This window comes from Cnephaeus nilssonii (genome assembly GCF_951640355.1).
Source record: "Cnephaeus nilssonii genome assembly, chromosome: 22".
NCBI lineage: Eukaryota > Metazoa > Chordata > Mammalia > Chiroptera > Vespertilionidae > Cnephaeus > Cnephaeus nilssonii.
Window position 1 is genome coordinate 11,288,629 of NC_137093.1, and position 22,013 is coordinate 11,310,641.

The following is a 22,013-nucleotide window of genomic DNA, read 5'->3' on the forward strand; positions in this document are numbered from 1 at the left end:
CGCTTGAAGTTGTCCCAGAGGCTTCTTACACTATCTTCATATTTTTGGATTCTTTTTTCTTTTCTTTTTTCTGGTCAAGTGTGTTTTGCTTCTTTGTATTTCAAATCTTTGACTTGATTCTTGCAGTCCTCTCATCTGCTGTTAGGTCTATGTATAATATTTTTTATTTCAGTCAGTGTATGTTTAATTTCTAGTTGGTCCTTTTTCATATCCTGGAGAGTCTTGCTAAATTTATCGGTGGCTTCTAGGAAATGCTTGAAAAACCTTATAACCATGGTTTTGAACTCTATATCCAGTCATTTGCTTTCCTCCATTTTTTATTTGTGATCTGTTTCTTTGTCTCTGCATCTTTGCTGCTTCCCTGAGTTGGTAGGATAGCTTTGTGTGCTAGGTGTCCTATAGGGCCCAGTGGCTCAGCCTCCCCCAGTTACCTGAGGTGGACACTTTTGGTGCACACCCTTGTGGACTGTGTGCACAGCCTTGCTGTAGTTAAGTCTTGATTGTTGTTGGTATCACTGGGAGGAACTGACCTCCAGGCCAATTGGCTGTGAGGATCAGCTGTGTCTACACTGGGAGAACTTCTGTGCTGGAGACACCCTTATGGGAGAAGACTTGCCAAGCCTCTGTGTTCAGTTTGGATGGGGCTGAATCTTAGGGTAGAGCAGACAACCTTGGCTTCCTGTCAGCCCTTCCCTAGGAGGCCCCTGGGTCTCAGTGTCCCTTGGTAATCGCTGCAAGCACCTCTGAGAGAAAGCTGCCCTCGAGTATCACCCGCTGCCAGACAGTCCAGTTTCTCCCCGAATGAGTCTGGTTTCCAGAAACTCACCCGTAACTGGAGTTTAGCACAGTCGAGAGATTCCATCTCCCTCCTGCTTTAGAAAGCCAGCCACGCACTCAGCAGCCCGTGCACTCAGCAGTCAATCCTCTCTGCGTGAGCACGCCTCCAGACATCTGCCTTCCACAGCTCCCCTGAGTCTCAGTGAGCTTTCCTCTTTCCTTCTAGTTGTAGAATTTCTACTCAGCCAGCTTTCCTGTGGTTCTGGAAGGTGTCCGTTTGTCTTTTAGTTGTAGTTTTGATATTGTTGTGCAAGGCCACAGTTTAGGTGTTTACCTATGCTGCCATCTAGGTTTCTCCTTCTCTCACACACATTGAAAACAGCAGTTTTTATATAAGATGGATGCTTCAGGACTAGACTTGTAAATATCACGTTAGATCTTCTCCATGGTTAGGAAGGCTCCCCATGCTCTTTTTTCCTTTTATAGCTTATTGAGATATAATTTGTACACTATACAATTCCCTCATTTAAAGTGTACAATTTCATACTTTTTATCATATTCACAGAATTGTGAAATCATCACTACAATTTTAGAATATTTACATCATCTCAAGAGGAAATCCCACTTCCCTTACTTACATTCCTATTCCCCCGAGCTTCGGGCACCCACTGATCTGTTCTCGGTCTCTATGGATTTGCCTATTCTGAACATTTCATATAAATGGAATCACACAGTAGGTGGTCTTTTGTGTCTGGCTTCTCTCACTCAGCATCATGTTTTCAAGGTTCGTCCACATTGGAGCACGTATCAGTACTTCCTTCTTTTCTATGGCTGCATAATATTCCACTGTAAGGATGGACCACTCTGTGGTGGACATTTGGGTTGTTTCCCAATTTGGGGCTATTAGGGATCATGCTGTTGTCCAGCTGGTGTTGCTCAGTGGTTGAGTGTCAACCCATGAACCAAGAGGTCACTGGATGGATTCCAGTCAGGGCACATGCCTGGGTTGTGGGCTCGATCCCCACTAGTGGGCGTGCAGGAGGCAGGTAATCGATGATGTTTCTCATCCATGTTTCTATCTCTCTAGCCTTCTCCCTTCCTCTCTCTCTAAAATCAATAAAAATGTATTTTTAAAAAATCGTGCTGTTATGAACATTTGTGTACAGGTTTTTGCAAGAACACATTTTTGCATGAACAGTTTTCTTGGGTATGTAACTATGAATGAAATTGGTGGATCACTTGGTAACTCCTTCAACCTTTTGCGGAACCACCCAACTGTTTTTCACAGCAGCTGCACCGTTTCACATGCCCACCTTAAATATTAGTCCCAATTTCTCCACATCCTCACCTGACACTTGTTATTAACTGTCTTTTTGGATTGCGGGCATTCTAATGGGATGTAAAGTAGTTACCTCTTTGTGGTTTTGGTTCACATTTTCCTAATGGGTAATGTCCCCTTGCTCTTTGTGATGATGATGAAGAAGATGATGATGATGATGACAACTCACGTCTGTACAGGGAAACAGTGTTGTTTACCACCTAAGGGTTAGAGTCACTCAACCTCTCTGAGCCTCAGATTCTGCCTCTGTTCACAGAGTGGCTGTGATAATTAAATAGAAAAGACATGCAAGCCCTTCTCAATGCCTGGCATAGGGTAGGAGCTCCCCAAATGTCAGTTCTTTTTCAAAAGAATCTTTTTAATCTAATGGGTACCTTCAGAATGCAGTACACCCTCTCCTCTGACTGTCAAAGTAACCATGCCCACACTTGGGGTTTGAGATCTGAAAAGGTGGATTCAAAAATCCTTTACCTCTTTGCGTTTTCTTTTCTGTAAAATGGGGATGATGGTTGTTGTGAGAATTAAATGAGTTAATAAATGCAGAGCTGCTAGAAAAATACCTGGCATATGGCAAGCCCTGACTAAGTGTGAATTCTTCTTATTAATAGTAACTGTTAGGATCATCATTATTTAATTCTTGTATTTACTATGCAACAAACATTGAAAAATAAACCTATATGCTAGAATTCTAAAATAAGACATTACTTAGGCAAGATATCATAGGGCTGATGATAAAAAACATAGTAAACTCCTACAAAGATCATATTTCACCATTCCATGTAACAGATAAATGTAACTTTCTGGTATGCTTGGGTCCAGCACACAGTTTCTTAAAAACAGATCATTGTACATATGAGAAAGATTATTATGAGAACACCTTACAATGATAACTATTTTTCTTCCACATGGTGGACTCTTATTTTACATGCATTTAATTCCCTTAATTTCAGTTACACACGTTCCACCAGAGCATGGAGGGAGGGCACAATTAAAACAGTGCAATGATTCGGTGACTGGTGCCCAGAGTAAGGGGGAGATGGAGACTTGAGTTGGGGTTCCCTCAGTCAGTCTCTGCTTCCACGTGCTTCTCACAGAGTGAGCATTTTGCCGTCCTACCTGTGGATCTAAATACACCTTTTCCACTCAACATGCCCCCTGAAATAAGCCAACTCCTTCACATTTGCCTTCCTTTCACTTCCTGCAAAACTGGAAAAACAGCAACTTGTTCCAGGGCAGCAGGAGGACAGCCTGTGGCTATGCATTGTGCACCATGCATGGGCCTAGCAAAGGCACTTTAATGAGACACAATTATTACCTTAAGTCCCAACTTTGGAAGATAACCGCACGTGGAATGCTTCCCCATTGTTTATATTTTAAAATATAAAAGTGAAGAAAAATGCTGCCAGCTTTGCTTTTCCCCTCTGTGTTAATGGAAGACTTACATCTCTCTGAATGGTGTCCCATAGAACACAGCGTGGGCAATGCTGCCTTCAATTGTATTCTGAGGCTGCAAGTTGATGTAACTGCAAGTTGGCCATCTGTGAAATGGGTAGACTCATGGTGCCCTGGGGTTGAGGGATGTTGTATGCATCGAATAGGACTGGCGTGGACCACTGATGGAAGTCCAGACACGCTCAGGTAAAATTTGGGATATGCAGCAGCAGGTGGTGGGTTCTGGCCATAGGGTTCCGGGTTTAGTGGTTGTACATACTAGGGCAGAAAAGGCAAAGGGCCAGGATAACAAAGTAAGACAGTGCATCAGTTATTGAAACTGGGGTACAAGACAAGGGCTACAATACTGGAAATAAGACTAGAGGCTGAGTCTGGCTGGCATAGCTCAGTGGTTCAGCATCAACCTATGAACTAGGAGGTCACAGTTAAGATTGCTGAGTCAGGGCACATGCCTGGGTTGCAGGCTCCATCTCCATTGGGAGACAGCTGATTAATGATTCTCTCTCATCATTGATGTTTCTATCTCTCCCTCTCCCTTTCTCTCTGAAATCAATCAATAAATAAAAAAGACAAGAGGCTGAGCAGCTTCTCATAGTCCCTCACAACCAAGTTCAGGTCTAGAGTCAAAGGCAGGGCGTGCAGCTGCTGGCAGGGTCACGTGGCTCCAGCTCCCAGGGTTGCAGCAGTATGTGGACAGGATGCTGAGTAGGTCTGTGCTAGTCATATTTTTTTTTTTTTCAGTTTGAATTTTTTTTTTTTAAGATTTCTTTATTGATTAAGGTGTCACATATTTGTCCTCATCCCCCCATTCCCATCCCACACCCCTCCCCACGGATGCCCCAACCCCCTGTTGAACTTAACCATTGGTTAGGCTCATATGCATGCACACAAGACCTTTGGTTGATCTCTCCCCCCTCCCCCCACCCTTCCCTATCCTCCCTCTGAGGCCCGATAGTCCGATCAATGCCTCCTTGTTTCTGGTTCTGTTCTTGTTCATCAGTCTATGTTGTTCAACATTTCCCCTAGATGAGCGAAATCATGTGTCACTAGAGATATATTTATAAGAATTGAATGTGCGACGAGCAATAATAGTTATGCTGACAGGCAAATGAATCAGTCTGTAGTGAGTTTCTCTCTGGACCAACAGTTCTTTTGAGACCCAATATCAATGTCCACCAGTTCCTTATGAGTACATGTCGGCACTGACCCCTCAGCTCTGGATGGTGGACAAATGGTGGTAATGCAGGTCCGACTCCCTCTGGTTTGGTCTTGGCTGGACCCAGGGGCACGGCTTCACCCGGATCCAGGGGCCCACGGCCTCACCCGGACCCGGGACCCAGCCTCACCCGGATCCAGGGGCACACGGCCTCGCCCAGACCCAGGATTCAGCTTCACCCGGACCCAGGGGCGCATGGCCTCACCCGGACCCAGGGGCGCGTGGCCTCTCCCGGGCCCGGGATCCGGCCTCACCCGGATCCAGGGGCACACGGCCTCGCCCGGACCCGGGATCTAGCTTCATCCGGACCCAGGGGCACTTGGCCTCACCCGGACCCAGGGGCGCGTGGCCTCTCCCAGACCCAGGGTCGCGTGGCCTCACCCAGATCCAGGGGCCCACGGCCTCACCCGGACCCGGGGCCCAGGCTCACCCGGATCCAGGGGCCCACAGCCTCACCCGGACCCGGGACCCAGCCTCACCCGGTTCCAGGGGCACACGTCCTCGCCCAGACCCAGGATTCAGCTTCACCTGGACCCAGGGGCGCATGGCCTCACCCGGACCCAGGGGCGCGTGGCCTCTCCCGGGCCTGGGTCCCAGCCTCACCCGGATTGTGCTAGTCATATTGTTTGAATGTGTAAAGAACCCTACTTCAAGTTAGCCAGCAAGTCACACAGGGGGATTTATTGTCATATAACTGTGCAGCAGAAGAGATGGAACTGTCCTCTGACATGGATGGTCATAAAAGTTCAAACTGTGTTATCAGGGTTGGTTCTCTCTCCACATCTTGGATCTACTAGGTATTTCATTTTCTTCTTGATTAGGCTATCTATCTAGGAAGGTGGCACACCTCACATCCCCCGTTACAGCAACGAGAGGAACCACCAAGGATTTCTTTTTTTTTTTCCCCAAAACAAATTTATCTGCTAGACCATGAGTAAGACTTATTTAGGTAAAAGCAGAAACATTATAATAGGAAAATATGCTAGAATCAAATCTATATATATATAAAAGCCTAAGCGACTGTTACCACCAGGGGACAGAAGCTCAATATTGAAGCTGCCCCCTGGTGGTCAGTGCGCTCCCACAGCCAACCTCCTGCAGCCAGCCAACCTCCAGTGGTCCCTCCCTGCAGCTGGCTGGCCCCGATTGGCCCCTATCAGCCCCAATCGCTGGCCAGGCCAAAGGACCCCATTGGAGCACGCGTTCGTGCACTGGGCCTCTAGTATTTATATAAAAAACCCTGTCAGTAATGATGATATTACCAATTTAATAATGATTACTTATCTTCCTGGACTAAGCTAGGACTTAAATTTTTGGTTTATTTACTTTATTTTGGTAGAGCAGACACAATATAAAGCTTGCTATTGTAACTATTTTCATATGCACAGTATTGTGGCATTCAGTATATTAACATAGTTGTATAGCCATCCCCATTATCCAAACTCAGATTTATTTGCTGAATTGATTATCCCCTCTACCAATTAAAATAAAATTAGGGGTAACATGAGTGTTTTTGCAAATATGGTATCAAAATATTGGGATTCTCATAAGTTTTCTTGAGGAAAATTAAGTGAAACGAGTTAAGTTAAAAAAGGAGCTAAATGAGTGAACTCAGATGCATGCCTAATTGTGGGTCCTCCCAGCCCCCTTTTAAATTAGCAAGAACCTTGTGCCAGCTGCTGCTTCTTGTACGTCCTCTTATTCTAAACCAGTGGTTCTCAACCTTCCTAATGTCACAACCCTTTTTTTAAAATATATTTTATTGATTTTTTACAGAAAGGAAGAAAGAGGGATAGAGAGCTAGAAACATCGATGAGAGAGAAACATCGATCAGCTGCCTCTTGCACACCCCCTACTGGGGATGTGCCCGCAACCAAGGTATATGACCCTTGAGTCCGCAGGCCGACGCTCTATCCACTGAGCCAAACCGGTTTTGGCACCGCAACCCTTTAATACAGTTCCTCATGTTGTGGTGACCCCCAACCATACAATTATTTTCGTTGCTACTTCATAACTGTAATTTTGCTACTGTTATGAATCGTAATGTAAATATCTGTGTTTTCCAATGGTCTTAGGCGACCCCTGTGAAAGGGTCGTTCGACCCCCAAAGGGGTCGTGACCCACAGGTTGAGAACTGCTGTTCTAAACCTATATGGACATTAATCTGTAATGACTGCATTCTTTCCCACTGAATCTCAGTCTTTCTCCATAAGGTCCTTCAGGCAATATCACAGCTAATAACAACAGGTCCACAGAAGGAAACCTGTTTCCCATCTCCATAGAGAAAATGCAGGCCACCTGGGCAGGAACACACTTTCCACCATGTAGAAGTCTTGCATGAGAACATCTCGGTCTGGTTTGGAAGTGACCATCTGGTTTGATGGCAGATGATGCAGTAGTTTGGGGGGTTGGAGGTCCTAAAATCGAGGTGCTGGCAAGGCTGATTCTTTTGGAGGCTCTGGAGGAGGATCTATTCCTTCGCCTTTTCAAGCTTCTAGAGGCCGGACACATTTCTGGGCTTGTGGCCCTTTCCTCCACCTTCAAGGTCAACAGCATCTTCAAATCTGTCTCACTCTCTCTTAATCTCTTTCAATCTCTCCTCCTCTCTTTTTCTCTCTCTCAGCTCTGCTTTCGTGAATACACCTCATTTTCTTACAAGGGTTGTTTTTTTTATATCTCTATTGTTCAGATTATTACAGTTGTTCCTCTTTTTCCCCCCATATCTCCCCTCCACCCGGTTGCCACCCCATCCTCTGCTCTTACTGCCCCCCTACTGTCCTCATCCATAGGTGTATGATTTTTGTCCAGTCTCTTCCCGCATCCCCCACACCCTTTTCCCCTGAGATTGTCAGTTCACTCCCTTTCTATGCCCCAGATTCTAATATTCACCAGATTATTCTGTTCATCAGACTTTTTATTCACTTGATTTTTAGATTCACTTGTTGATAGATATGTATTTGTTGTTCATAATTGTTATCTTTACCTTTTTTTTCTTCTTCCTCTTCTTAGAGAATACCTTTCAGCATTTCATATAATACTGGTTTGGTGTTGATGACCTCCTTTAGCTTTTTCTTATCTGTGAAGCTCTTTAGCTGACCTTCAATTCTGAATGTCAGCTTGGCTGGGTAGAGTACCCTTGGTTGTAGGTTCTTGCTATTCATCACTTTGACTATTTCTTGCCACTCCATCTGGCCTGCATAGTTTCTGTTCAGAAATCAGCTGACAATCGTATGGGTGCTCCCTTGTAGGTAATTAACTGTTTTTCTCTTGCTGCTTTTAATATTCTCTCTTTGTCTTTTGCCTTTGGCATTTTAATTATGATGTGTCTTGCTGTGGTCCTCTTTGGATACCTTTTGTTTGGGGTTCTGTGCGCTTCCAGGACTTGTAAGTCTATTTCTTTCACCAGATGGGGGAAGTTTTCTGTCATTATTTCTTCAAATAGGCTTTCAGTATCTTGCTCTCTCTCTTCTTCTGGCACCCCCATAATTCTGATGTTGGTACGCTTGAAGTTGTCCCAGAGGCTTCTTACACTATCTTCAAATTTTTGGATTCTTTTTTCCTTTAGCTTTTCCAGTTGAGTGATTTTTGCTTCTTTGTATTTCAAATCTTTGACTTGATTCTTGCGTTCCTCTAGTTTGCTTTTGGGTGTCTGTATAATATTTTTTTATTTCAGTCAGTGTATGTTTAATTTCTAGTTGGTCCTTTTCCATATCCTCGAGGGTCTCTCTCATATCCTTGAGGATCTCGATAAATTTATCGGCCTTTTCTAGGAAATTCTTGAAAAACCTTATAACTGTGGTTTTGAACTCTATCTCCAGTCATTTGTTTTTCTCCATTGCTTTGGTTTGTGATCTGTTTCTTTGTCTCAACATTTTTGCCGCTTCCCAAGTTGGTAGGGTAGCTTTGTGTGCTAGGAGTCCTATATGGGCCAGTGGCTCAGCCTCCCCAGTTACCTGAGGTGGACACTCTTGGTGCACCCCTTTGTGGACTGTGTGTACAGCCTTGTTGTAGTTAAGTCTTGATTGTTGTTGGTATCAGTGGGAGGAGTTGACCTCCAGGCCAATTGGCTGTGAGGATCAGCTGTGTCTACTCAGGGAGACAGCCTTATTTGTCTAGACTTGCAAAATTGGAAAAGCCTCTGTGTTCAGCTGGAGGGGGCAGAGTTTCAGGGTGGAACCTACAGCCTTGGCTTCCTGTCAGCCCCGCCCTATGAGGTTCCTGGGTCTCAGTGTCCCTGGGTACTCACTGCAAGCACCTCTGAGAGAAAGGCACCCTCAAGTTTCGCCCGCTGCCAAACAGTCCAGTCTCTCCCCCAATGAATCTGGATTCCCAGATTCTCGCCTGGAACTGGGGTTCAGTGCAGTCCGGAGCTTTTGTCTCCTTCCCGCTAGGGCAATTCAGTGGCACAGTCAACAGTCCCTCCTCTGCGCGCATTCACATGCACGCCTCCAGAGCTCTGCCTTTCACCGCTCCCCTGAGTGTCCGCCTTACAGCCCAGATTCCCACAGTATGAGCCTGGGTCCCCAGGGTCTCGCCCAGAACTGGGGTTCAGTGCAGTAGGAACTGGGGTTCAGCACAGTCCGGAGCTTTTATCTCCTTCCTGCTAGAGAACGCCAGCCAGGCACTCAGCCACCCTGTCCTCTCCGGCTCCATCCTCTCCTCACGTGCACGCCCGAGTCTCCATACCTCAGGCTTTTACAGCTCCTCTGATTTTCCTTGTGGTTTTCTCTTTCCTTCTAGTTGTAGAATTTCCAGTCAGCCAGCTTTCCCGTGGTTCTGGATGATGTCCGTTTTGTCTTTTAGTTGTATTTTTTTTAAATATATTTTATTGATTTTTTACAGAGAGGAAGGGAGAGGAATAAAGAGCTAGAAACATCGATGAGAGAGAAACATCGATCAGCTGCCTCCTGCACACCTCCCACTGGGGATGTGCCCACAACCAAGGTACATGCCCCTGACCGGAATCGAACCTGGGACCCCTCAGTCCGCAGGCCGAAGCTCTATCCACTGAGCCAAACCGGTTAGGGCATTAGTTGTATTTTTGAAATTGTTGTGCGAGGCTTCAGTTTAGATGTTTAACTATGCTGCCATATTGGATTCTCCCTCGGGAGATGATGTTGAAATGTAGATGGAGAGGAGATGGGAGAGAGGGAGATGATAAGTGAAAATTGTCATGGTCATCAGAGACACCAACTAGCGACCCTAAGGAAAGCTTGCTGTGTTCTGGGGCTGTTCTAATTGTTAGACATTTCTTCTTCACTTCGAGCCCAAATCCATCTCCCTGTCATTTCTCTGCTTTGGTTAGAGTTATGCCCTGTGTCCCTTCTACTCGACACTCTACCAATGGGTGCACCCTGCTATCATATTTCTCCTCTTCTTCAAAATAGCAGACGGACCCCTCCAGCCCTGTGTCCCCCAACACGGACCCCAGACCCCTACTGTCTCAGCCAAGCCCCCACACCTACACTCTTGTTTGTCAAGCCTTCTTCAAAGGTGGTGCAGGCACTTTTGCTTTGCTAACGGAAGCATGCAGTGACCCAGCCTGTTGTGGTTTGAGATATAAAATGATAACATCTGCAAATTTATCTTAACGTGTGTGAAATGTGGCTTAGGTGAGAAAAGACTCTTGTGCAAGTATGTGCCTAGCAATATGAGGAAGGAGGGTGGAGGGGCAAAGAAGCACAGAGCTCATGAGAATAAACAGCCTCGGTGGTGAGACTAATGCTTCCCCAGGATGTGGTCCTTTATACGGTAAAAGGGACTTTGCAGATGTGATGAAGTTCAAGGTCTTGAGATGGGGAGGGTATCCTTGGTTATCTGAGTGGCCCCAGTGAAATCACAGGAGTTCTTAAAAGAGAGAGGCAGGAGGGTCAGATTTAGAGAAAGGAGAGGTGACAATGGGAGTAGGGGCTGGTCTGGCAGGCTGGGAGCCACGGAGTGCCTACAGCCTCTTGAAGCTGGAAAAGGTGAGGAACAGATTCTCTCATGGAGCCTCCAGAAGGAATCAGCCCTGCTGTCACCTTGATGTGAGCAACAGGACCCCTAGAACTGTAGGGGAATAAATATGTGTTGTTTTAACCCACTAGGTTCGTGGTAATTTGCTACAGCAGCAAAGAGTAATCAATACAATCAGTATTTAACTGGCTTTGGGGGGTCAAGCTCTCCGCCACTATCTTCTCAGTGCGTCTCTTGCTGCCCTTGGCTGTTTGCCAAGGCGAGTGGACCAGGAATGAACACAGTCAGATTCTTCTCTGGGGATTTTATGCACAAGAAGCAGAGGCTGCAGGCCCAGCATCCCCATGAGTCACAGAAGGCACACAGCTGGTTCCGGGGTAGGCGGGGATTAACCAGCTGGAAAACGGTTCACTTTCAGGTCAGTTTAGAGTAACCTTTGCTCAGTGAGCCCAGACACTGTGAGCAAGAGCCGGCTTGGCTGAGAGGCACTTCTTCCCCCACCATGTTCTGAGGTCTCTCTCCATGCCCGCACGGTGCCAATTCCCCCAGATATGCCAGTCTGTGCAAGTTGCCAAAGTCATTCATATTCAGCGCATGTGGATTAGGATTCTGAAGAACCTCATTATAATGGGGATCCTTGTCTACATGTGGTGAGTCAGGTGCAGAGTGCAAACCTGAGGGCTTCTGGGGCTGACCTCATTCTCGATCCCCCCGTCACTTTCACCCCCTTTTCCCCTGTCCTTTCAGCCAGGCTTCTCTCATGTCAGCCCTCTCCACCTTCCAGACTCTCCGCTCTCTTCTCCCCCATTATCTCTACCTACCCAACAGACATGACCTAGCTAAGTCCCAGCCCCTTCCTGCCCCTTTTGCTTCAGGGACATGTGGTTTGCAGGCTTCAGAGGATCAGAATTGTCGCTGCCCACAGCCTAAAGGTTACAGGAAGCAGGAAGCCAGGCAGTTAGCATCTCATTCAGGGGCTAAACCCACGGTCCCTGAGAGGTGCATGGCTTGTCTGAGTCACCAAGTGAGTTGGGAGAGAGCTGCTGGGACAGTCGTTAGTATGTTCTTCCCATCGGGCAGGGCACTGCAAACTCTTTTTTCCCCTGTGATGTGGCTCTGAAGCATTTGAATTCTTAAAATGATACGTTCATTATTATACAGAGACAAGTCTTCTGATGTACAGGGGCCTGGATTCCACTGAGGCTGCTGTAGAACACACTGTCCATTCTAGAATGGACGTGAGAGGCCAGAACTGAGCTTCCCAAATGGTGGGCCAGACTGACTCAGGGTTATTCTGGGAAAATGGTGCAATAGCCAATGGGGAAATACACAGCACAGACCACGTTCATGTCGTGAAAAGAGGCAGCAATGTACTGTTGAACAGTGTTATCTATAGTGTTATCTATTTGTCCGTGGAATTACATTGACTAGCTCCCTCGTGGACGCCGGTTGGGTCTCCATTCTGGATCTATTGCTACCACTCTTTCTTAATGAGCTTTCTTTTTTAACGAATGTCATAGAAATAGTAAAATATATACACGAATACACCACCATCCCACTTAGGAAACAGAACATTACTAGTCCAGGTTTAGCTTCCTGCAGACCCAGCCTGTATCTGTTCTCTTTCCTCTCCTCTTGTAAACACCATCCTGAATTTGCTACTTGGATATACATTGTAGAAATATAAAAACAACCATAGAATTGTTGTTTTTATATTTCTTCAACATATGTTCATAACTATAAAAAGGTTTTCCTTGAGGTGAAATTCCTATACCATAAAATCAACTTTTTTTTTTTTTTAATCCTCACCTGAGGATATTTTTCCATTAATATTTAGGGAGACTGGAAGATTGAGGGAAAGACAGAGGGAAACATCGATGTGAGAGAAATGCATCGATTGGTTGCCTCTTGCACGAGCCCAAACAGGGCCTGGGCCGGGGAGGAGCCTGCAACCAAGGTACATGCCTTTAACCAGAATCGAACCTGGGACCCTTTGGTCTGCAGGCCGACGCTCTATCCACTGAGCCAAACCAGCTAGGGCAAAACCAATCATTTTAACATGAGCAAGTCAGTGGCATTTGGTACATTCACAAGGTTGTGCAACCACCATCTCTGTCTAGTTCCAGAACATTTTCGTCACTTAAAAGAAGCCTGATGCCCATTCGGCTGTTAATTCCCATTTCTCCCTGCTCCCAACCCCTGGCAACCATCAATCTACTACTCTCTGTCTCTATGGATTTTCCTACTCTGGATCTTTCATATCAACAGGATCAATAATATATGATCTTTTGTGTCTGTCTTCTTTCACTTAGCACAATGTTTTCGAGGTTCATCCACAGGGTAGCATGTTTCAGTACTTTATTCCTTTTTATGGCTGAATAATATATGGGTAGATCATATTTTGTTTTTCCATCCATCTACTGTTGAACCTTTGGGGTGTTGTCTCCTTTTGGCTATTGTGAATAGTGCTGCTATGAATACATGTGGACAGGTATTTGAGTATATAATGATGGTTTGGATTTCTTTAAACCTTATATCATAATGTGGCATGCTTTGGTTGCTCATTTCTTTAAACCTTATATCATAATGTGCATGCTTTGGTTGCTCAATATTATTTTCATATTGTTACAATTAGCTCGCCATCATCCTCATTGTTGTAGAGCAGGGGTGGGGAATCTTTTTTTTTTTTTTTTTTGCCCAAGACCATTTAGTTATTTATAACATCATTCAAGTCCATTCAAAATTATCAACTTAAAAATTAGCCTGCTATATTTAGTCAAACATTTAATTAACTCACTTTTAGTGCCCTGTAAGGGCCAGACCAAATGATTTATTGGGCCTTATAGAGCCCTTGGCCAATGTTCCACACCCCTGCTGTAGAGCATCCCATTGTGTAAATCCAACAATTTATTTACCCATTCAATGTTTAAGGACATGTAGGTTATCTCTGGTTTTCCCTTGTACAAATGATGCTGCCTTAAACATTTTGTACATTCCTCCTTAGGCACATGTATGAGGGTGTCTCCAGGGCATACACCTGTGAATGGAACTGCTGGGTCACAGGGAATGCACGTCTTTAGGTGGACTTCATATTGGCAATTCCCAGGGGTTCTCAAACCTGGCTGTGTATTATCAGCAGGGCAACTTTTAAAAGGTATATGGATACCTGGATAACTCTCCAGACCTATAGACCCATAGTTTCCAGGGCTGGCCCTGGGAGATACAATTTTGAAAGCTCCCTGATTGAGAACAGCTGGGAACAGCCCAGGTTGAGAACAACTGGGACCATGTCTTGGCCCCTTCTGTCTTGGCTTCCAAGGTTAGCTCCCAGTGGGCAGCCATTGGCTTAGACTTCCCAATATCCTTCAGATATTAGGGGCTGGGCAGAAGGAAGAGATCAAACAAACACATGCTGAATGAATAAAGAAAGCATTTAGGATAAACTCTTAATTATTTTGGGCAATGGGAGGCAGGGAAAACATGTGGAGATGAAATCTACCATTTTTAATAATCAATTCTACTTCTCCTCTTTAGTTTCCCCACCATAGTAATTTACATTCATGTTCTAAATAGGGTATTAACAGCTAATGAACTGACCCAAAAGGCAGGAAACCGGAGGCAGAGCTCCATAAGGCATGAACAAGAATAGCATGTGGTTAAAAGGTCTGGCTCTGGGCTACGTGGTAGACCAGTCAAGAACCTCAGTTCTGCCACTGCCTATCTGTGGGCAAGTTCTTTCACCTCTCTGAGCCCATTTTATCATCTACAGAGGGCGATGATGACAATACTATCTCCTATTGGTGTGAGGAAGAAAAGAAATGATGTGTGTAGAGCTCTAAGCACGTCTGAAGTGCTCAACAAAGGGTAGCGCGTATCATCAATATTATTTATAAAACAGGTGTGTCTTTCTAGAAAACAGGTGGCTGACCTGCTGGACACACCCTTAGATAGGTAGCGATAGGTTTCTGAGCTCCAGAACAAAGCTGGTGAATTATTGCCAGGTGAACTCTGGTATCTGAGAATCTGTCCTGTAAATTAGGGTCTATATTAGGCAATATTAGAGGTTAGTACTGGGGCGATAGTTTCCATGTAGTCTGCGCTCACTGTGTGGAATTTGCACACATAATTCATCAACAACCCTGCTGTTAGGGTCGCTGAAGGAGGAACACATGAGGCCGAAATGAGTAAAGAATTATGTATTTAGGAGAAACCAAGATAGCGGCATAGGTAAACACCTGAACTTGCTGCCTCCCACAACCACTTCAAAACTACAACTATAAGACAAAACAGGTATCATCCAGAACCATGGGAAGGCTGGCTGAGTGGAAATTCTGCAACTAGAAGGAAAGAGAAAAGCACACTGAGACTCGGAGGAGGTGTGGAGGTGCAGAAGTGAAGTGCAGAGGTATGGAGGCACGCTCAGAAAGGGCTGGCAACTGAGTATGCTGTTGTCTTTTTCTATCGGGAGGGAGACACAAGCTCCCGATTGCTCTGAACTCCAGTTCTGGGCAAGACTCTGGGGACCCAGACTCATATGGGGGAAACTGGACTGTCTGGCATCAGGCGAAACTCAAGGGCGGCTTTCTCTCAGAGGTGCTTGCAGCAATCATTGTTCCTGCACCCCTGCACCGTGCCTCGGGACACGGGGCGGGGTGGGGGGGGGGAAGGGCCCTCTTCAAGGCGGGGCCTTTTCAGCCATTGCAGTTTGCTCCACCCTAGTGATTCCCTGAGACCCTGCCCCACCCTATTTGTGCACAGTGGCTTTTGCATATGAATGGCCTGGCTCTTTGCAATCTGAAACCTAACATTCTGCAGCTGGGTCAAAGAGCCCCAGAGACTCCAAAAGAAGACACAAGGCTCAACAGCAGCTTGCATTGCTTCACAGCTGGGGCTCATCTGGTCACCTCCAAATCCCAAACAAAGAGAAGGAATCTGCAGATCTCCCTGTAGCTCCTGCTAGGTGGCCTCTCTCCTTGGATATCCAAGAGCCAATATACCCAGTGGTCAGAGAGAGACCATACAGACTACAACTCTTCAAATCCATAAGGGACACACTCAGGGGGCAAACTCAGTGAGCACCAAAGCCCCACTGAAGCAAGTCTTGCCCCATAAGGGTGTCTCCAGCAAAGAAGTTCTCCCATCATAGACACAACTGATCCTCACAGCCAATTGGCCTGGAGGTCAATTCTTCCCACTGATACTAATAACAATCAAGATGTAACTATAGCCCTAGCTGGTTTGGCTCAGTGGATAGAGAATTGGCCTGAGGGCTGAAGGGTCCCGGGTTTGATTCTGGTCAAAGGCACATGCCCCGGTTGCAGGCTCGATCCCCAGTAGGGGGTGGGCAGGAGGCATGTGATCAGTTATTCTGTCTAATCATTGATGTTTCTACCTCTCTCTCCCTCTCCCTTCCTCTCTGAAATCAATAAAAATGTTTAAAAAAAGACTTAACTACAACAAGACTGTGCACACAGCCCACAAAGGGGTGCACCAAGAGTGTCCACCTCAGGTAACTGGGAGGCTGAGCCACTGGGCCATATTAGACACCTAGCACACAAGGCCACACTATTAACACAGGGAAGCAGTGAAAATGCGAAGACAAAGAAACAGGTCACAAATGACAGAAATGGAGGAAAGCAAACTACTGGAAATAGAGTTCAAAATCACAGTTATAAGGTTACTCAAGAATCTTCTAGAAGCTGCCGATAAATTTAGTGAGACCCTCAAGGATATGAAAAAGAACCAACTAGAAATTAATCATACACTGACTGAAATAAAAAGTAATATACAGAGATCCAACAGCAGACTAGAGGATCGCAAGAATCAAGTCAAAGATTTGAAATACAAAGAAGCAAAAAACACCCAACTGGAAAAGCAAAAAGAAAAAAGATTCCAAAAATATGGAGATAGTGTAAGAAGCCTCTGGGACAACTTCAAGCGTACCAACATCCGAATTATGTGGGTTCCAGAAGAAGAGAGAGCAAGATATTGAAAACCTATTTGAAGAAATAATGACAGAAAACTTCCCCCACCTGGTAAAAGAAATAGACTTACAAGTCCAAGAAGCATGGAGAAACCCAAACAAGAGGAATCCAAAGAGGACTACACCAAGACACATCATAATTAAAATGCTAAGAGCAAAAGACAAAGAATATTAAAAGCAGCAAGAGGAAAACAGTTAGTTACCTACAAGGGAGCACCCAAACGATTGTCAGCTGATTTCTCAACAGAAATTATGCAGGCCAGACCGGGGGGGGGGGGGGGGGGCGGCGTGGCAAGAAATATTCAAAGTGAACCTACAACCAAGATTACTCTACCCAGCAAAGCTATCATTCAGAATTGAAGGTCAGATAAAGAGCTTCACAGATAAGAAAAAGCTAAAGGAATTCATCACTGCCAAACCAGTATTATATGAAACTAGAAGCCCGGTGCACGAAATTCGTGCACGGTGGGGGGTTGTCCCTCAGCCCAGCCTGTACCCTCTCCAATCTGGGACTCCTGGAGGGACGTCCGACTGCCCGTTTAGGCCCGATCCTGGTGGGATCGGGCCTAAACGGGCAGTCGGACATCCCTCTCACAATCCAGGACTGCTGGCTCCCAACTGCTTGCCTGCCTGCCTTCCTGATTGCCCCTAACCACTCCGCTGCCAGCCTGGTTGATGCTTAACTGCTCCCCTGCCAGCCTGTTTGCCCCCAACTTCCCTCCTCTGCCAGCCTGGTCACCCCTAACTGCCCTCTCCTGCAGGGTTGATCACCTCCAACTGCCCTCCCTTGCAAGCCTGGTCCCTCACAACTGCCCTCCCTTGCAGGCCGGGTGCCTCCCAACTGCCCTCTCCTGCTGGCCATCTTGTAGTGGCCATCTTGTAGTGGCCATCTTGTGTCCACATGGGGGCAGGATCTTTGACCACATGGGGGCAGCTATATTGTGTGTTGCAGTGATGATCAATCTGTATATTACTCTTTTATTAGATAGCATAGAGGCCTGGTGCACGGGTGGGGGCCAGCTGGTTTGCCCTGAAGGGTGTCACAGATAAGGGTGGGGGTTCCCTTGGGGTGTGGGGCGGCCTGAGCGAGGGGCCTGTGATGGTTTGCAGGCCGGCCATGCTCCCTGGCAACCCAAGGGGAGGCCCTGGTATCTGAAATTTATTTTCCTTCTACAATGGAAACTTTGTAGCCTGGGGCGGAGCCAAGCCTGGGGCTCTGGCAGCCATTTCTGTGGCAGTTAATTCACCGTCTACAATTGAAACTTTGTAGCCTTAAGCGGGTGAGCCCGGCCAGGGTGTGCGGAAAGCTTTGCTTCCCCTGTTGCCTCCAGCAACCCTGGCCTGCTCTCTCAAGCTCCATTCTGCTGCCATTTGTTTGAATTTGTTTACCTTCTATAATTGAAACTTTGTAGCTTGAGTGGAGGCTTAGGCCGGCAACGGCTATGGGAAAGCTTGGCTTACTCTGTTACCTGGGAAACCTTGCTCTGTGTGGCTGTAGCCATCTTGGATTGGGGTTAATTTGCATACTCGCCCTGATTGGCTGGTGGGCGTGGCTTGGCTGGTGGGTGTGGCTTATGTAGCGGAGTGATGGTTAATTTGCATATTACCATTTTATTAGAGAGGATGCTGAAGGGGAAGAAGAAGAAAAGGGTAAAGACAAAAACTATGAACAACTAAGTGACAACAAATACTTATCTATCAATAAGTGAATCTAAAAATCAAGTGAATAAAATGTCTAATGAACAGAATAAACTGGTGACTATAACAGGATCTGGAGCATAGAAAGGGAGTGGACTGACAATTCTCGGAGGAAAGGGGTGTGGGGAAGTGGACAAAAATCATACACATATAGGCCAATCAGTACTCTCCGCTTCATCACCAACTCCGTTTATTTCTTCCCCGTCAAAACAAGGACAGGAAAGGGAAGAAGAGCGATGGCGAGAAATACCAACTCGAGATGCTCAGGGAGAACAAACTCTGCAGGCTGCCCCAGCTCCGACTGAGGGCCAGTCCCTCTGAGAAATGAGGAAACTGACCATCTTCTCACTCCATGTCTCCTACATAAAAGATATCAGCTTGAGAGAAACCAAGATGGCGGCATAGGTTAAACACCTAACCTACAGCCTGGCACAACAATTTCAAAAACACAACTAAAAGTCAAAACGGACATCATCCAGAACCACAGGAAAGCTGGCTGACTGAAATGCCCACAACTAGAAGGAAAGAGAAATCCACAAGGAAAATCAGAGAAGCCATAAAAGCTTGAGGTATGGAGACACGGGCGGAGACAGGAGCCCGCGCGCGTGCGGGGAAGACGGAGCCAGAGAGGAAGGGGCGGCTGACGGCCTGGCGGGCGTTCTCTGGCGGGAAGGAGATAAAAGCGCCAGATTGTGCTGAACCCCAGCTCTGACTGCACTGAACCCCAGTTCCGGGCGAAACCCTGGGAAGCCGGGCTCAGGCTGGGGGAGTCTGGGCTGTGGGGCGGAAGCACAGAGGAGTTGCGCCAGAGCCACGCACGGGAATGTGCGCAGAGGAGGGACTGTTGCCTGTGCCGCTGGATTGCCCTAGCGGGAGGGAGACAAAAGCTCCTGACCATGCTGAACCCCAGTTCCAACTGCACTGAACCCCAGTTCTGGGAGAGACCCGGGGAAGCCAGGCTCATGCTGGGGAAAGCTGGGCTGTGGGGCAGAGGTGCAGAGAGGCGGCGAAGAGCAGAGCACCGGAGGCGCGCACGGGATTGTGCGCGGAGGATGGGCTGTTGACTGTGCCGCTGAGTCGCCCTGGTAGGAAGGAGACAAAAGCGCCAGAATGCGGTGAGCCCCAGTTCTGACTACACAGAAACCCAGTTCCGGGCGAGAATCTGGGAATCCAGATTCATTGGGGGAGAGACTAGACTGTTTGGCAGCGCGCGAAACTCCAGGGCGCTTTTCTCTCAGAGGTGTTTGCTGGGAGTACGGAGGGACACTGAGACACAGGAACCTCATAGGGCGGGGCTGACGGGAAGCCAAGGCGGTAGGCTCCGCCCTGTAACTCCGCCCCATCCAAGCTGAACTCAGAGGCTTTTACAATTTTGCAAGTCTAGTTGAATGGGGCTGTCTCCCGGCATAGACACAGCTGATCCTCACAGCCAATTGGACTGGAGGTCACATCCTCCCAGTGTACCAATAGCAATCAAGGCTTAACAACACCAAGACTTTGCATTCAGCCCACAAAGGGGGATATCAAGAGCGACCACCTAGGGAGATTGGGGAAGCTGAGCGATAGGGAGGCAGCCAAAAGGGGAAGACACCGAAACAGGTCATGAATATAAGGGATGCTGTAATTCCTGCTGAGGGGCCTCAGGCAGTAGCTGACCTACACTCCATTGGAGACCCAGAAACGAGGGCATTTAGTGGTCGGTGTGAGATGACACCAGATTTCAACCACTCGCATAAGGGACACATTCAAGAGGCAGACACAGTGAGCGCCAAAGCCTTGCTGCACCAAGACCCGGCACATAAACGTGTCTCCCGCACAGCAACTCTTCCTTTATAGACACAGAGGGTTCGCACAGCCAAGTGGCCTGGAGGACAATTCCTCCCAGTGACACCAACAACAATCAAGACTTAACTATACAAACAAGGACCAAGATGGAGGCATAGGGCAGAAGCCTGATTGCTGCCTACCACAACAATTTTGAGACTACGACGGGAGAGCAGAGCAGACACCATCCAGAACCACCGGAGGGCTGACTGAGCAGATGCTCTACAACTAGAATAAAAGAGAGGGGTACGCAGGATGAAGCTGATGCCGGTGACCCAAAGACCACACTTTAAGAACTACGGCTCAGGCGACACAATGGCGGCCTGGAACGTGCTCAGCGCAGTTCCCCTGGCGGTCTCCGGCTGAGGGGAAGGCTCCACTCACTGCCGAGCACGGACAGACAAGCCCCTGGGAGACATGGGGTGGGAGACTACGTGCTTGCTGACCTCCGAGTCCTTCAAGAATCTCAACGCCCCGGAAGCGGCCAGGTGCGCACGCTCGGCGACCGGCCACCGCTGCAGACCCAAGGGCCGACGCAGCCACCCCAGACCAGCCCGCCGCCACGCACCGGGCACACCGGAGCTTCGCTGAGCCCGCCGCCCAACGAGTTCTGCGGTGGCTGCCCTGGAGCTCTGAGAAAATGGCCGAAGGAATTGCTGAGAGGGAATTGACCAACAGGAATTGGGATCAAGAAGACGAAACCCCGCTGGGTCCCGGATCCAGGTGAAGCCGCGCGCCCCTGGGTCCGGGTGAGGCTGGGAACTGGGTCAGGGTGAGGCTGGGTCCTGGGTCCGGGTGAGGCCACGCGCCCCTGGGTCCGGGCGAAGCCATGCGCCCCTGGGTCCAGGTGAAGCTGAATCCTGGGTCTGGGCGAGGCCGTGTGCCCCTGGATCCGGGTGAGGCTGGGTCCCGGGTCCGGGTGAGGCCGTGGGCCCCTGGATCCGGGTGAGGCCACGCGACCCTGGGTCTGGGAGAGGCCACGTGCCCCTGAGTCCGGGGGAAGCTAGATCCCGGGTCCGGGCGAGGCCATGTGCCCCTGGATCCGGGTGAGGCTGGGTCCCAGGCCCGGGAGAGGCCACGCGCCCCTGGGTCCGGGTGAGGCCATGCGCCCCTGGGTCCAGGTAAAGCTGAATCCTGGGTCTGGGCGAGGCAGTGTGCCCCTGGATCCGGGTGAGGCTAGGTCCTGGGTCCGGGTGAGGCTGTGGGCCCCTGGATCCGGGTGAGCCTGGGTCCCGGGTCCGGGTAAGGCCGTGGGCCCCTGGATCCGGGTGAGCCTGGGTCCCGGGTCTGGGTGAGGCCGTGGGCCCCTGGATCCGGGTGAGGCCACGCGACCCTGGGTCTGGGAGAGGCCACGCGACCCTGGGTCCAGGTGAGGCCACGTGCCCCTGGGTCCGGGGGAAGCTAGATCCCGGGTCCGGGCAAGGCCGTGTGCCCCTGGATCCGGGTGAGGCTGGGTCAGGCCTGGGAGAGGCCACGCGCCCCTGGGTCCGGGTGAGGCCATGCGCCCCTGGGTCCAGGTGAAGCTGAATCCTGGGTCTGGGCGAGGCCGTGTGCCCCTGGATCCGGGTGAGGCTGGGTCCCGGGTCCGGGTGAGGCCGTGGGCCCCTGGATCCAGGTGAGCCTGGGTCCCGAGTCTGGGTGAGGCCGTGGGCCCCTGGATCCGGGTGAGCCTGGCCCCGGGTCCAGGTGAGGCCGTGGGCCCCTGGATCCGGGTGAGCCTGGCTCCCGGGTCCGGGTGAGGCCGTGGGCCCCTGGATCGGGGTGAGCCT

At 48.5% G+C, this 22,013-nt stretch overlaps 2 protein-coding genes across 3 annotated transcripts in view; one reads left to right on the top strand and one right to left on the bottom strand.

Moving 5' to 3' along the window:
* IFT81 (intraflagellar transport 81) overlaps positions 1 to 22,013 on the bottom strand; it is a 204,593-nt gene that overhangs the window by 136,755 nt on the left and 45,825 nt on the right. The window lies entirely within an intron of this gene.
* P2RX7 (purinergic receptor P2X 7) overlaps positions 1 to 22,013 on the top strand; it is a gene marked incomplete at its 5' end in the record, with an annotated part of 115,170 nt that overhangs the window by 60,598 nt on the left and 32,559 nt on the right. The window contains one exon of one of the 2 annotated variants that reach the window (XM_079762822.1): positions 11,262 to 11,389. The exons of the other annotated variant lie outside the window; for it this stretch is intronic. Coding sequence (XP_079618948.1) covers positions 11,262 to 11,389 — 128 coding nt within the window. Of the gene's footprint in view, positions 1 to 11,261; positions 11,390 to 22,013 lie in introns of those variants that run through there. 2 annotated transcript variants of the gene reach the window in all.